The sequence below is a fragment of the Ochotona princeps genome, chromosome 2 (genome assembly GCF_030435755.1).
Source record: "Ochotona princeps isolate mOchPri1 chromosome 2, mOchPri1.hap1, whole genome shotgun sequence".
NCBI lineage: Eukaryota > Metazoa > Chordata > Mammalia > Lagomorpha > Ochotonidae > Ochotona > Ochotona princeps.
In genome coordinates this window covers 52241430-52255370 of record NC_080833.1, presented here as the reverse complement: position 1 = coordinate 52255370, position 13941 = coordinate 52241430, and the positions used below count along the sequence as shown (strand labels likewise).

Sequence of the window (13941 nt, the reverse complement as noted above, 5' to 3'; positions counted from 1 at the left end):
ATAAATTGAATAATCCTGTAGCTATTAAAGAATTGAGTTAGCATTTAACAATTACCTCAGAAAAAAACCCTCCCCACCCAGATGATCTCAATGGGAAATAAAATATTTCAAGAAGAAACAACACCAGTTTTACAATATTTTCTAGAAAACAAAATGGGGCATTCCCAACTTATTTTATGAAGCTAGTACTACTCTGGTACCTAAGATGAGAAAAAAAAAATTACATTTGAAGAAAACTAAACCAGTACCTCTTGCACAGAGTCATAAAAATGTTCAAAAAGTATCAGCAAGTCTATAAAGATATAAGAGCACTTCAAAAAGACATAGAAAATGGAATTAAAATTATTTGAAAAATTAGTAACTTTGAAATCTGAATAGTTTTTGTGATATTCATTTTTATTATGAAAAAATTTCCAAAAATTTTTTGTACAAAAATAAAGTCATAACTTTTATTTCAGTTTCCATGAACTCTTTGAAACATACAGAAAAAGAATTACATATCTCAACAAAGTGGGTTTTATCCTGGGAATGAAAGGCTGATTGAAAATTTGGAAATCAAGGAATGTAGCATATTATATTTGCCATCTAAAGAAGAAAAACCACATAACTATCAATTGAAGTAGAAAAAATATTTGACAAAACTTAACAATATTGATTTTTTTTAAATCTCAGCAAAATACTTCACCAACCTTATAAAGGACATCTTCAAAAACAACAAGAATTAACATCGCATTGAAAGACTGAATGATTTCCTACTCCAGACTGTGAGCAAAGCAGGATGTCATTCGCTCCCAACATTCTTACTAGATACAATGAGTGTTGGCCACTGCAAGAAAATGCATCCAGATGTCAAAGAAACTGTCCCTATTTGCAAATGACATTATTTTCTGTGTTGGGACTCTCAAGAAGCTTACTCATGCACACACAAAATGATATAAATATTGCACTAATAAAGTAATTTAGCAAGCATCTCAGGAAATGAAACCAGACACACAAATCAAACATATTTTTATTTCATTAGCAATGCAAAACTAGAAACTATAATTTTAAAAACAATACCATTTGTAATAGTTCATAAGATGTTTTGGTATAAACCTACTAAAGAATGTATAAGATCTATGTACTGAAAACTACGAAATGGTGACAAAAGAAGGAAACTTCAAATAAATGGAACAATATACCTTGCTCATGGATTAAGAATTTCCTGTAGCTGGAACCACTGTGAAGCTTAACTGGATATCCTTCTCCTACCAAGTGCTTGCATACTATATGGGCAGCAGTTTGTATTCTGGCTGCTCCACTTCCCATCTTGCTCCCTGCTTGTTGCCTGGGAAAGCAGTGGAGGTCAGCACAAAACCCTGGCATCCTGCACCCATGTAGGAGACCCAGAGAAGGCTGGGTCAGGCTCCTGGTTTCTGAGTTTGGATGAGCTCAGTTCTGGTTGTTGAGGTCATCTGGGGGAGGGAGCTGGTGGAAACAAAGTCCCTCTTTTGTTCTGTCTCTCTGTAAAATTCTGCTTTTCAAACAAAATAAACATTAAAAAAAGAATCAATATCCTCCAAATAATCCATACATTTATCACAATACCACAGACAACCCCAGCAGGATATTTTTTGAGATAAAAACAAGTTAATTTAAAAGTTTATATGGAATGAAAAGGAAAGTAGAATATCTAATTTCTGAAAAAAGATACAATTGGAAGGATCATATTATTTGAATATTAGACCAACTATAAAGCTACTATAATCAAGACAGTGTAGTATGGGAAAAACACATAAGTCAGTCAAACAGATTACTATACTCCAGAAATAGACTCACATAAATAATTGGGTGTGTATAACCAGTTAATGTTTCAGCAAAGGTACAAGGACACTTTGATGGAGAATGGATACTCTTTCTCAATAAATAGTACTGAGATAATTAACATCCATATGAAAAAAAATGAACCTCAACCCAAATCTCATAACTCAAGTAAGAATGAACTAAAAATGAATTATAAAGTATAAGGTACAACTATAAAATTTTGGTACAGGAGAAAATCTTTATGACCTGGGGTTAGAAAATGATACTTTCAATAACATGTATTCTTCAAGGAAAAACTGATTGGATTTCATCAAAATTAAGAACTTTCATTCTCATATGGCCCATTAACAATCAAGCTACACAGACTGTAAGACAACACTTAAAAAACCCATATTCAGCAAAAGCCATATCCAGAATGGATAAACAAACCTCAAAATTCAATGGTAAAAAGCAAACAAACCAATTTAGAAATGGATAAACATTTTGAAGAGACACCTCATCAAAAAGACATAAATAGATGGCAAACAAGTATATGAAAAGTTTTTCAGTACCATTAGTCATTTGAAAAATGCGAATTAAAGCCATATTAGACATGACTGCACTTCTATCGGGATGGCTAGTATGAACAGTAGTGACAACACCAACTGTTGATGTGTGCTGAAACAACTGGAAGTCAAGATAAAACGGTACGGCCACTCTGCAAAACACTTTGGCACTTCCTCCTGGCACCTCTGCTTTCAATCTAGCCTCCTGGTGATAGATACACTAGACAGTCAACGATGATGTTTCACATACTTGAGTCCCTGCTACCCATAATCTAGGTTGGATTATGAATTTAGCTTTAGCTTGGCCCAGTCCTAGATGTTAAGGTCATCTAGGGAGTGAACCAATGGAAATATCTCTCCCTGTCTGTCTCTTCTCACTTTTCAAATAAAATAAACATTAAGAAGATTAAGTCAACATATATTTACCAAGTGACTTACCAATTTCATCACTAATTAACAGGAAAATGGAAACTCATGATCACATGAGTTTAGAAAAAATTAGGTGGGGATAAAAATTTCAAGTATTTTCTTGTGTTTTTTCACTTGGTCTAAATATCCTGTGATTTATCTTTGCATGCTAATATCCACTAATTAATTAATACTACCACAGTCATTTTAAGTAGATGAACGTTGGTATTAACTCTACCAATAATTGCCAAAAACCTGGAAACCCAGAAAACGAATGGATGAGTAAATGAAGGCATGACCATATAATAAAACACTGCTCAGCAAAAAGTGCCAATTCTGCCCTCCCAAATCCCACAATTATTGACACCTAGGTTTAGATGATTCTCAAAGACTGAAAGAATTCAGTCTCAAAAGCCTGCAATATTTGTGACCCATTTACATGACATTCTTAGAAACACAAAACTGAAGTTATGGAGAATAGCAGTGGTTGGGGAGTCAGAAGTATGCGTTGGGGGAGTGGAAAGGGTAACTCAGCAGGGTGGCACGTGACTGTGGGTTAGCAGACAGGTGAGAGTTTCTTGGTGATGGAACTCTTCTAGATCCAGATTCTGGTGGTGATTATGTGAATTTATTTTTTTTTTTAAGATTTATTTATTTTATTACAAAGTCAGATATACAGAGAGGAGGAGAGACAGAGAAGAAGATCTCCCGTCCGATGATTCACTCCCCAAGTGAGCCGCAACGGCCGGTGTTGTGCCGATCCGAAGCCAGGAACCAGGAATCTCTTCCGGGTCTCCCACGCGGGTGCAGAGTCCTAAGGCTTTGTGCCGTCCTCGACTGCTTTCCCAGGCCACAAGCAGGGAGCTGCATGGGAATTGTGGCTGCCGGGATTAGAACCGGCGCCCATATGGGATCCCAGGGCGTTCAAGGTGAGGACTTTAGCCGCTAAGCCACGCTGCCGGGCCCGATTATGTGAATTTATATAGGTGTTAAATTAATAGAACTGTACAATTTTCCCCCTGAAAAGGACCAACTTCACTAAAACAGTAATTTTTAAAAAATCTCCAACAAAAACCCCATAGGAATAAAAAGGTATTAGTTTTAAAATAGAAACTCAAGAAGTGGAACAGTTTCTTCTGGGCTGGGGAAGGATTAAAGGTTTTATGAAAGATGAGGCATTTTAAAAATGTATGTCAGAGGTGCAGCCTGTAATACTGGTTCACAATCCATCTTCTCTGATAGACTTTATATAATAAGGGCAGGAACAATGTCTGGCTTGTTCACCTCTACGTAAGCAGTAATGAAAGCAGTGCTTCGTGCCCATTAGGTACCCAATAAGTAAATGATGAATAGACCTAATGTTGATGATATTAATAAGCACAGATAAAATAACAGGACCCTCTAGAGCAAATGAAAAACACAGTATACCTGAAATTTCCATCCTCCAACCCGCCCTACTCTTTAACTCCCCCTTATCCCTTCAAAATCAGTTAGAGGTCTAACTCATCTCCTGAATTTTTCCAGCCAACACTCATTTTTCCAACTTCTCCAAACTTGCTCTATCAAACTTCTTCTAACACTTGAATGTAGTTTTCCTTTGTCATCAAAACATGCCCTTTTTACATTACTTAAAACCTAAAATACATTATATTGTATGACTAAGGACTAGTGAGCAGATGGGAGCTCTGTCAAATAAGTAACAAATCAAAGCATTACTTGGCTTCAAACTACACTTCTTTCAGTCCTCCAAGAAATCCTTACTTGTCCCTAAGCCCCCTAAACTAGGCAAGCCTTTCCCGGTCCTCTCTATTCTCATACTCTTACAGCTAGAATAATGCTTTGTGACTAGTTCACCAACTTCAGATTTGCGATGACTCTCCAGCAGGCTTACATGGTGCTAATTTCCTTAGCATATATGTTTTCCTTCTCAGGACAGAGATTGTACTTATTATTTATTATAATTATTACAATATGTAATAATACTTGCTCACTGGATATCACTATGTACCATTCTCCAGCTTACTCCTTATATTATCTTGGTCTCTGTTGTAAATAAAAAATACTTCCCCAAAGCTCTTGTACATGTCAATGGGCATTGAAGGCTAGTTCGACCCTACCAGCCCCACTATTCAGTCCACACTGGTGCCAGTGGGTTCCAATCTGTCTAGCCAGGCCTGCCCATAATCCTAGTTCTCATATTCACCAGTCGGAGTGGCAACCCAAGAGGGAGGTGCTCAGTGTTTCCCTAATGGGCCCACTTTTACTCCCAGATCTTGCACTCTCCAGGTGGTTCTGCAATTTAGCTTGACAGAGTTTTCTCCCTGTGCCAGCATCTGCCAGCAGATGCTATGGCAAAGCCCAATCAACCCACACTCACTCTGGTTTATGCATGCACCAGTAGGAAGTCAACCCAGCCTGGCTTGCCCCTGATCCAGCCCACATGAGGCCAACAGGTGTGTAACCCTGCCAGGTCTAGTCTGCCCCCATCCCAACTCTCATGCTCACAAATGGGAGTGGTGGTCCAGCAGAGGAGCCACATGCAGCCCCCACTCCCCCCACTACTGGATTTGACCGACCCCTTCCCCTAGGGTCTCATGTGTACTGGCTGGGTGCTGTAGCCAATAAATAAATAAATAAATAAATAAATAAATAAATAAATAAAAGAATTGAGGATATGTCATATCTTCACTTTTTACATGGGTCATGATGTTGGTATAGGCAATGGTAGAAAGTCTTAGTATTTTATTGTCCAAGTATATTTAGAAGATTCATTGAGAATCTCTTTTTATTCCATAATGCAGATGCTTTCTGTTGGTTTGATTCCTGGTATTCTGGTCTCCATTATATCCTTTGTTTGTGAGTTACACACGTGTGTTTATTTACCTTTTTTTTTTTTTGTTTTGTATTTTTGATAGAGGTTGTCTTACATTAGAACAAGCATATAGTATTTGTCCTTTTGGGCTTGGTTAATTTCACTTAGCATAATATATGGTCTCCAGTTGGGCCCATTTGCTTGCAAAAGGTAAAATTTCATTCTTTTTAATAACTGAGTAGTATTCCATAGAGTAGATGTGCCACAGTTTCTTTATCCAGTCCTTCCTTCAATGAGCATGTAGGTTGTTTCTGTTTTTGCAATTGTTGATTGGGCTTCAATTAATTAAATGGGTGCAGGTTGCTTTCTGGTATGTATCAGATCTTTTGGATATATTCCCTGGAATGGGATTGCTGGGTCATATGGTAGATGATTTTTCAGTTGCCTGAATATTCTGCACATGGACTTCCACCAGTCTACAGTCCCACCACCAGTGGAGAAGGGTACCTTTTCCCCACATCCTTGCCAGAAGGTATTGTTAGTAGTTTTCTTTATGTAGGCCATTCTCACTGGAGTTAGCTGAAACCTCAGTTTGATTTTTATTTGAATTTATTTTATTGCTAGGGAGGTTCAGCATTTTTCATGTATTTGTTCCTTTGAAAAGTGCTCACTTTCTATGCCCATTTCTAAAGTGGTTTGTTTTGTTGTTATTCTGCTTCTGGAGTTCTTTGTGTATCCTGGATATTAGCCCATTATGTTGTGTAGTGTGCAGATTTTCTCCCACTCTGTTGGCTGCTTTTTTACTTAGTTGATTATTTCTTTCGAGGGTAGAAGCTTCTTAGTTTGAAGTAGTCCCATTTGCTTATTTAGATGGACTCCCAATGAAACTATTAAGTATACCTTGACAATAGGATGCTGGATTCTCTGCCATTGTCCATGCCTACAATGTCAAGATACACGTAAATGATGGAATGATGCACTTAGGACTTTTCATGAAGGACTATGCATTGAAATAATAGAGGGGTAGTTGCTGGGTGGGAGAGGGGTTTTTGGAGGAGGGAAATTCCAGAGCCTATGGAACTGTACCGGTAAATAAAAATGAATAAATGAACTAGTGAATGAATGAATGTATAAACAAATATTGATTTTAAAAAAAGAGTAGAAAATTGTGGTCAAGACTACACTTAGGGGACAATAGTTGGGAGAGAAGTGGATGGTGTGGGGGGAGAAGAGGAAGCCCTAAGCTTACAAAATTGCAAAATAGAAAATAAGAATTAAAAAAAAAGAAAGAAAAAGGGGTAGGCCAGAGACCACCTGGAGCTGTGAGTCCCGAGCAGTGGAGACCAACAAGTTCATTGTCTTGCTCCCCAACAGCCATTTTATATTGAGCTCCTTACCTCAGTTCTGGGTTTCCCAAGTCACTTCTTAGTTTTACCTGCTTAAAGTGGCCCAAGGACAAGGTTTTTCACACATACTAAATAATTGATTAGCCTTTGCATGTATCCCAAAGTTATTACATTAATTCAGAGTCCGAGGGGGACATTTCTCTTGAATCAGTGGCTGTGTTATTTGTGAGGCTCTTTGGGGATAGACCTGGGTTTGCTTGTAGCAAAGTAGGGCTGATAAAATTAGGTGGAGTGTGGCCAGGAGTAGAGGTGTAGTGTGCTAAGCCTCTGTGGGATGCCACTGTGCCATTTTGGAGTATTGGTTGAAGTCCTAGCTGTACTGCTTCTAATCCAGCTCCCTTGCTGATGTGCTTGGGATGGGAGTAGATGATAATCTAAGTATACTTGGGCCCCTTCCACCCATGTGAGAGACCTAAATGGAGTCCTGGCTCTTAGCTGTGGCCTAGCCCAGCTCTGCCTGCTATAACCATTTACGCAGTAAACCAGCAGGTGGAAGGTCTTTCTGTCTCTCCTTTTTTCTGATGCTTTTCAAATAAATACACAAACAAATCTGTTAATTTACAGCTTAAAAAAAAAAATTGAGGATACGTCATTCTTCACCTCCTTAGCACTAGCCACAATTAATTAAAACAAATACTTCAAAACAAAATCTTTTAACCCTTAAACTTGCAACAGGTATTCCTAGCTCCTGGTCCCCAAGCTATCTCCACTATACGTGAACCTCATCTACTTATTCTAAATCAATTCTATTTGCTTTATTTTTTTTTTGTTCTTCATTTCACTTAGAAATGAAGCTAGACTGAGTAGCAAGGATAGGTTTTATAACAGTGTGTGAAGTTTGCAGGGTTATCTCTGTAATTGTACATTTGTACAAAAGAGAAAATCAGTACATTTTAAAAAGATTTCATATTCATTTTCAAAGTTAGAAATAACATTTTAATATATTTTCTAATGAGTATATATGCCTGAGTACTCATATAGCTATAGTGTCCAATATCTTTTAACAGATACTTACAAACAGACTAAGTTATTACAAATGTCTTATGTGCTAAAAATTCATTCTCCTTCTCTTTCTCTCTCTCTTCCTCTCTCTCAGAAATTAATATGTTCACCCTCTGGCGGCCAAAAGCAGAAGTGCATTTCTGTTTTTTTTGAATTGCGTCCAGAATATTAGTGTGACACGTTGTTTCTGCTTCATCTTTAACCTGAACCAAAATAGATAGAAAAGAATGCCAATGGCTTAAAAGAAGTCTACTCCAATACCTAAAGAATTTAACAATTAAATTTAGTGATTTTGAATTCCTTTTGATATCATTTCGTATTTACCATTTAAACTGACTTTATAACACTACAGGTAGATTTTACAGTTGAGAGTAATTGCAGGATTTATGTAGTTGAATCTCAAGTTAAAACTGCAGTGAAAAATAAAATTTTTGACCAGTTGTTTTGAAATCCATCAATGAAGCGAAAAACAATCTGGTAAAAGGAATTGATCATGCTTTTTATTCCTATGCTCCTAATTTGAATTTGTAAATCTCTATAAGAACTAGGAAAATCATACAAGTAGATATATTTTAATTTTTTGCTGATTTTATTCAGCCATCTTACCTATATCTATTATGCACTTGTTACGGTTTATGTGATAGATGTTGAGGTTACAATTTTCTCTGCTTTCAACATAATAAGTAATACAGATAAAGAACATCAATCTCAATGTCACGTGGGGTTCTATAAGAAAGAGCGAGCATGCGGTGTTCAGGGCCATCAAAGCAGTCATGGCTGGGGGATCCACTAGAGAACACATTTTGGGAAAAGTGACTTATTCACTGAGATCTGGATGACAAAGAGGCAAGGGGGAGGGGAGATTTACTCAAGAAGGGTACATATGTTCAAAAGTCCTGACGTGGCAAAGAATTTGGAAATATGGGTGAACAGGAGTGGTTGAGGTAAGAAGAAAGTTTGAAGAAAATGGTGCTTCCAGAAAACCACTAGTGTTCAGTGTCAGAGAAAAGATTAAAACACCCACTGAATTTAATGACCAGGATGCTATTTTGTCCTGGAAGGGAATAATCAATCACATTTAAGTTAACGGGGAAACAGCAGAAGCTGACACTGGGGGCCAATTCTGTCAAGTTAAACCACAGAACCACCTGGAGAGTGCACAATTTGGGAGTGGGAATGGCCTGGGAGAGAAATAGAGGGCTCCTCCCTCTTGGTTACCACCCCCACAGGCAGGACAGGGGCTGGGGTGGCTAGACAGAGGCAGTCAACAACATCCATGAGGGCTGGATAATTGAGCTGGTTAGATGGAACTAACCTTTAAAACCCATTGACATGTACAATTGCCAAGTGGGACGTGGGACAGACTGGACTGGTTTGCTGCACATACTGGCAAACCAGGGCAGGGGGTGGGCCTGGTGGGGGTTATTGTGGGTAGCTCTGACTAGGCTTCAGCCCACAATGGTCTGTGTGAGGGCCAAGTATGTGTTGGGTAGAACCAGGCTGAACTGCAACACCCATTGGTTCCAATGGAAGACGGGGCTGAAAATGGAACCAACCCAGCAGTTGCAGCCATCAGCTGATCGGGGCAATGGACTGTGCCGGGCCCTGTGCTTGCTAGTACATACAGGAATCTGGTCTGGGAACACCTCAGACAAAGTTTCTTTGGGGATCCCTCCAATCAAACTGTTGGACTCAGAACCCTAACCATGAAAAGAAAGATAACAGAACAAGTCAACCACCTCAGCTATATGTTGGCAGCAAAAAACTGGGCAAATGGAGACTCTAAGATGGACTATGTCAATCAGAGGATTCTTCAATGACTTCATCATGCTTGGAGTGGCGAGGCTGGCAACAATTCATAACTGTTGAACAATTAAAACCCTTGAGAAGGATCCTCGGAGCATGCCCCACATCAGGGACCTGGGGTGGGTGGGAGACTGGGTGGGGCCTCTCCCTTAAAATCCCCTTTTACATCAGATATATGAAGGAAACAATATGGAACTAATTGTCTTACCCATCTTCCTGTAGGGTTTGAACCTTTTTACCCATCTTCCTGTAGGGTTTGAACCTTTTTACCCTAATTATGTAAAGATTGTAAAAATAAAATAAAATTAAAAAATTAATGGGGAAGAATAAAGAGTGAAAATGGTTACAGCAAATGTGGATGATTCTCTCAAGTATTTTTTAAATTACTTTTTCATTTTATTATTATTATATTACATAATCCTATAGGCCCTGGGATTTCCCTTATCTCCTCCCCAACTCCTCTCTACCCCCCTACTGATTTCCCCCTATATTATTTCTATGTTACAGTTCTTCCTAATGGTCATAAGTCCATCATTCTGCTATGTAAGTGTATCGTAATATTGTGGCATGGACAATGGCAGAGAGACCAGCATCCTATTGTCAAGATATATTTTACAGTTTCACTGGGAGTCCATCGTTGACTTGGAAGTAGAGCACTGTATCTTCACATCAGGATATGATAGTCGCTATTACACAGTTACTATACACCCCCTTAAATGAAAAGCCACAAAACAAAATCAACAACAGGAACAAAAAATAGAAATTTACAACACTATGAAGTTAAATAGCATACTATTGAATGGCTAATGTGTTGCTGAAGAAATGAAAATCAAGAGCCTTCATGAAGAAAATAAAGTTACTGTATAACCCATGAGTCGTGAAAATGTAATATGAGAAAAAAAAAACTTTCGAAGAAATGAAAGTACAAAAATATTAAAATCCATGATACAGTTTGCGCTGATCTTTATTGGTGAGATATGTCTCCTGCAGGCAATAGATAGATGGGTTTTGCTTTTTGACCCAGTCCACTAATCTATGATGTTTGATTGGTAAGTTTAAGCCATTTACCTTCAGGGTTAATATGAATAGGTGTTAATTTGGTCCTGTCATGTTAGCAATGTTTTGACTTAGTCTTCTGTTGTCATATTACTGGTATGTTCTCTGCATTCGACTTTGGTTTTGGTGGGTGCTATTCCTTTTCTCTTTCACGAGAACATCTTTGAGTATCAGTTGTAGGGCATGTCTAGAACAGGCATATTCTTTGAGCTTTTCAAGTTCTTATAATGTGAAGAGGAGAACAGAAACAAGATCCAGAGACCTGGAGTGAAAGGCTTCTTAATAGACCAGAAAGTAGTAGCGGGGAAAAGCTGCAGATGTTCGATGGAGACCCTGAGGAGACAGGCTGGGATGGAATCAGAGCACCCAAAATAGCTGGGATACTCAGGTTCCTTTTAAATTAAACCACACATAAAGTTACTTTTGAAAATAGCATGGTCAATCTTCAAAAACTACCTTGGAAAATTGAAATACCCCTCAAATTTAAAGAAGACTTTCTTATATGTCAATCAAGTATATGTGGTTGGTTAAATAATCACCAAAACATTAAAATAAAGTATCTAAAACACTTGAATTTTCATGGATATTTCAATACCACAGTAGCTAAGTAACCCCAAATTACCTAATTCAGTGAAAGATTCAATGACGTACCTTGTTTTATATTCATTATATAAGTGGTTCCCTTCTACTTTTCATGCACTGAAAAGTTTCACCTGAATCAAAACATCTGTCTTTTCAATAAGTGAAACTGGAACCGCTAAGACAGCTGCTTTTCCCTCTTCTTATGAATGGATGACATGAGGAAAAAAAGACTTGGGGTGTCCAAGTACTAACAGTGGTGCAGGGGTAGGCTGACTTAACAGCTTGTTGCTCTGTTTCTTGAGTCTCCATATTCCAAAGATCTGACTTCAGTTAGCCTATCAGGGTAAGATAACAACTTAACCATGTTTTTTAACATCATAGAGACAATTTTCTCTGGTTTAACATTTGGTGAAATCTATCGTATGTCACCTTTATTGGATTTATAAAGCACTTGGTGATTAATAAAATGTTTTCATACTTCATTACCTCTTACAACATATAATTAAAAAAATAAAAACTGCCAGATAATAACCACCCATTTTATAGATACCCAAATCAAGAGCCAAAAATTCAAATGACATTTAAACTATGTGCTAGCATGTCCTGGGTACAAAAATAACACACTATATATGGTATTCATATTTCAAAAGCTGACATTTACTACAGCCAAATAGTCTCTAAATGATATTGTCACAACAGTTCTTAACTGTTTAATATAATCTTCGTGCCCTGTACGGCGCTTCTTTAAATACTATATAGACTTAATTTTCATTATTTCAAAATAAATTAATTACTGCTAGGGCAAAATATTTCAACTACTATCAGATTTTTACTTCATAAATGTAAAGATGGATTTCTTCAATTTTTGCTTTGATTTGTTTCTGATTGAAAATCGAATGACTATTTTTTTTTTAAGATTTATTTTATTTTTATTACAAAGTCAGATGTACTGAGAGGAGGAGAGATAGAGAGGAAGTGGAGCTGCCGGGATTAGAACCAGCAGCCATATGGGATCAAGGCGAGGACCTTAGCCACTAGTCCACGCTGCCGAGCCCGAATGACTATTTTTGTACTGAATTTTCTTTTAATTAAGATAACCCAAAGGTGTATAACATTTTGTAGAATTCACTGGATATTACTTTTTAAAAGCTTATCTGTAATTTTGTTTTGACTTATCTAAACAAAAATATGTTAGATTTACCACTAGTAAGGCCAGAGATTAAAAACATATTTTAGTGTTAAAAGTATCTAACATGGACATAAAATATAAATGCATATAACCTACATAATTATATATATGTCAGCTAAATTGATCAGCATTTACTTGACCAATAAATAACAGACTGAATATGAAGAAATTCCTAGTTTGCCAGTTCCAGGTGGGAACATTTAAGATATCAGGGAATACACACAATGATAGGTCCATTCTTGCCGTTCATTCATGGGCATTGCATGCTGACAAACCTGCATAAAAAACAGAAAGCTGCTTACTTTTATATATGGTTTTCTTTGGATCTCTATTTCTTGACCTTATGTTGAAAACACCCTTCTGCAGAGTACTCAGCAAGGAATGGCAATGCATGAGCTGAGGTCCAACAGACAATGCAGTGTAAATCCATCCTGATGTAGCAAGTGTTAGCTGATGCATGAGAAAGTGAGTGAAGGAGGGTGGTAGAAAGTGAAGTAAATATCTTTCCTAACTAACCTTAGAATGTTTTCCTTAATCCTGATTTGAGGAACAAAGAAAAATCCCCCCTTATCCTATTCTAAAGTGTATTAGAATTCAATGGACCATACGGGTTAGAATATAAAACTTGTACCATTTCCCCCTTAACAGATTCTTTGTGGGGGGGATTGGAAGATGGCAAAGAGGGGAAGGTGGGATGAGGGGGCATCTATGATCTGTGGCAGTTTCTGTCTAAATCAGAATCCCAGAGTTCCACTAATATCAAAACTACAGCAGTTTCTAGCTCTTGACTTAACTACATATCTAAAACTTGGAGGTATTTTATCTGAATTTTATTAAGGCGACCTCAATAACAAGGATAAAATATTTTTGGTTATCAAGATTTTTTTCTCTCTCTCAAATAAATCTTTTTAAATAAAATCAATGGTTAAGACGCAAGAGCTTAGCCTGTGAAATGTCACACTGGCACATCACGTGGGAGAGCCTCGGTTTGACTCCCGGCTCTGACTCACACTCCTGCTTCCAGCTAACGCAGACCCTGCGAAGCAGTGGTGACAGCTCAAGTGACCAAGCTGAGAAGCCTAGATTAAGTCCTCAAATCCTGGTGTCAGCCTCAATCATTACAGATATTTGGAAATATCACTCTCTCTACCTCTCAAACTTCAAAAATTCAAAAATTAAACTTGCATTAACACTTTGTATTTCCATATGATGTTCTAAAATGTTTTTTGTGTATATCGCCATATTCTTATCTTTATAGTAAACTTGTGAATTATCTAAAACCTACAATATTATCTTAATTTCACATGTAAAGAGACTGAGACAGACAGTTTA

General features: G+C 37.5%; 1 protein-coding gene across 2 annotated transcripts in view; it reads right to left on the bottom strand.

Moving 5' to 3' along the window:
- LOC101534633 (phosphoglucomutase-1) overlaps positions 1–13941 on the bottom strand; it is a 124254-nt gene that overhangs the window by 74729 nt on the left and 35584 nt on the right. Inside the window, exon 14 of one of the 2 annotated variants that reach the window (XM_058657492.1) lies at positions 12482–12884. The exons of the other annotated variant lie outside the window; for it this stretch is intronic. Within the exon in view, the coding sequence (XP_058513475.1) occupies positions 12810–12884 (75 nt within the window). The 3' untranslated portion in view covers positions 12482–12809. Of the gene's footprint in view, positions 1–12481; positions 12885–13941 lie in introns of those variants that run through there. 2 annotated transcript variants of the gene reach the window in all.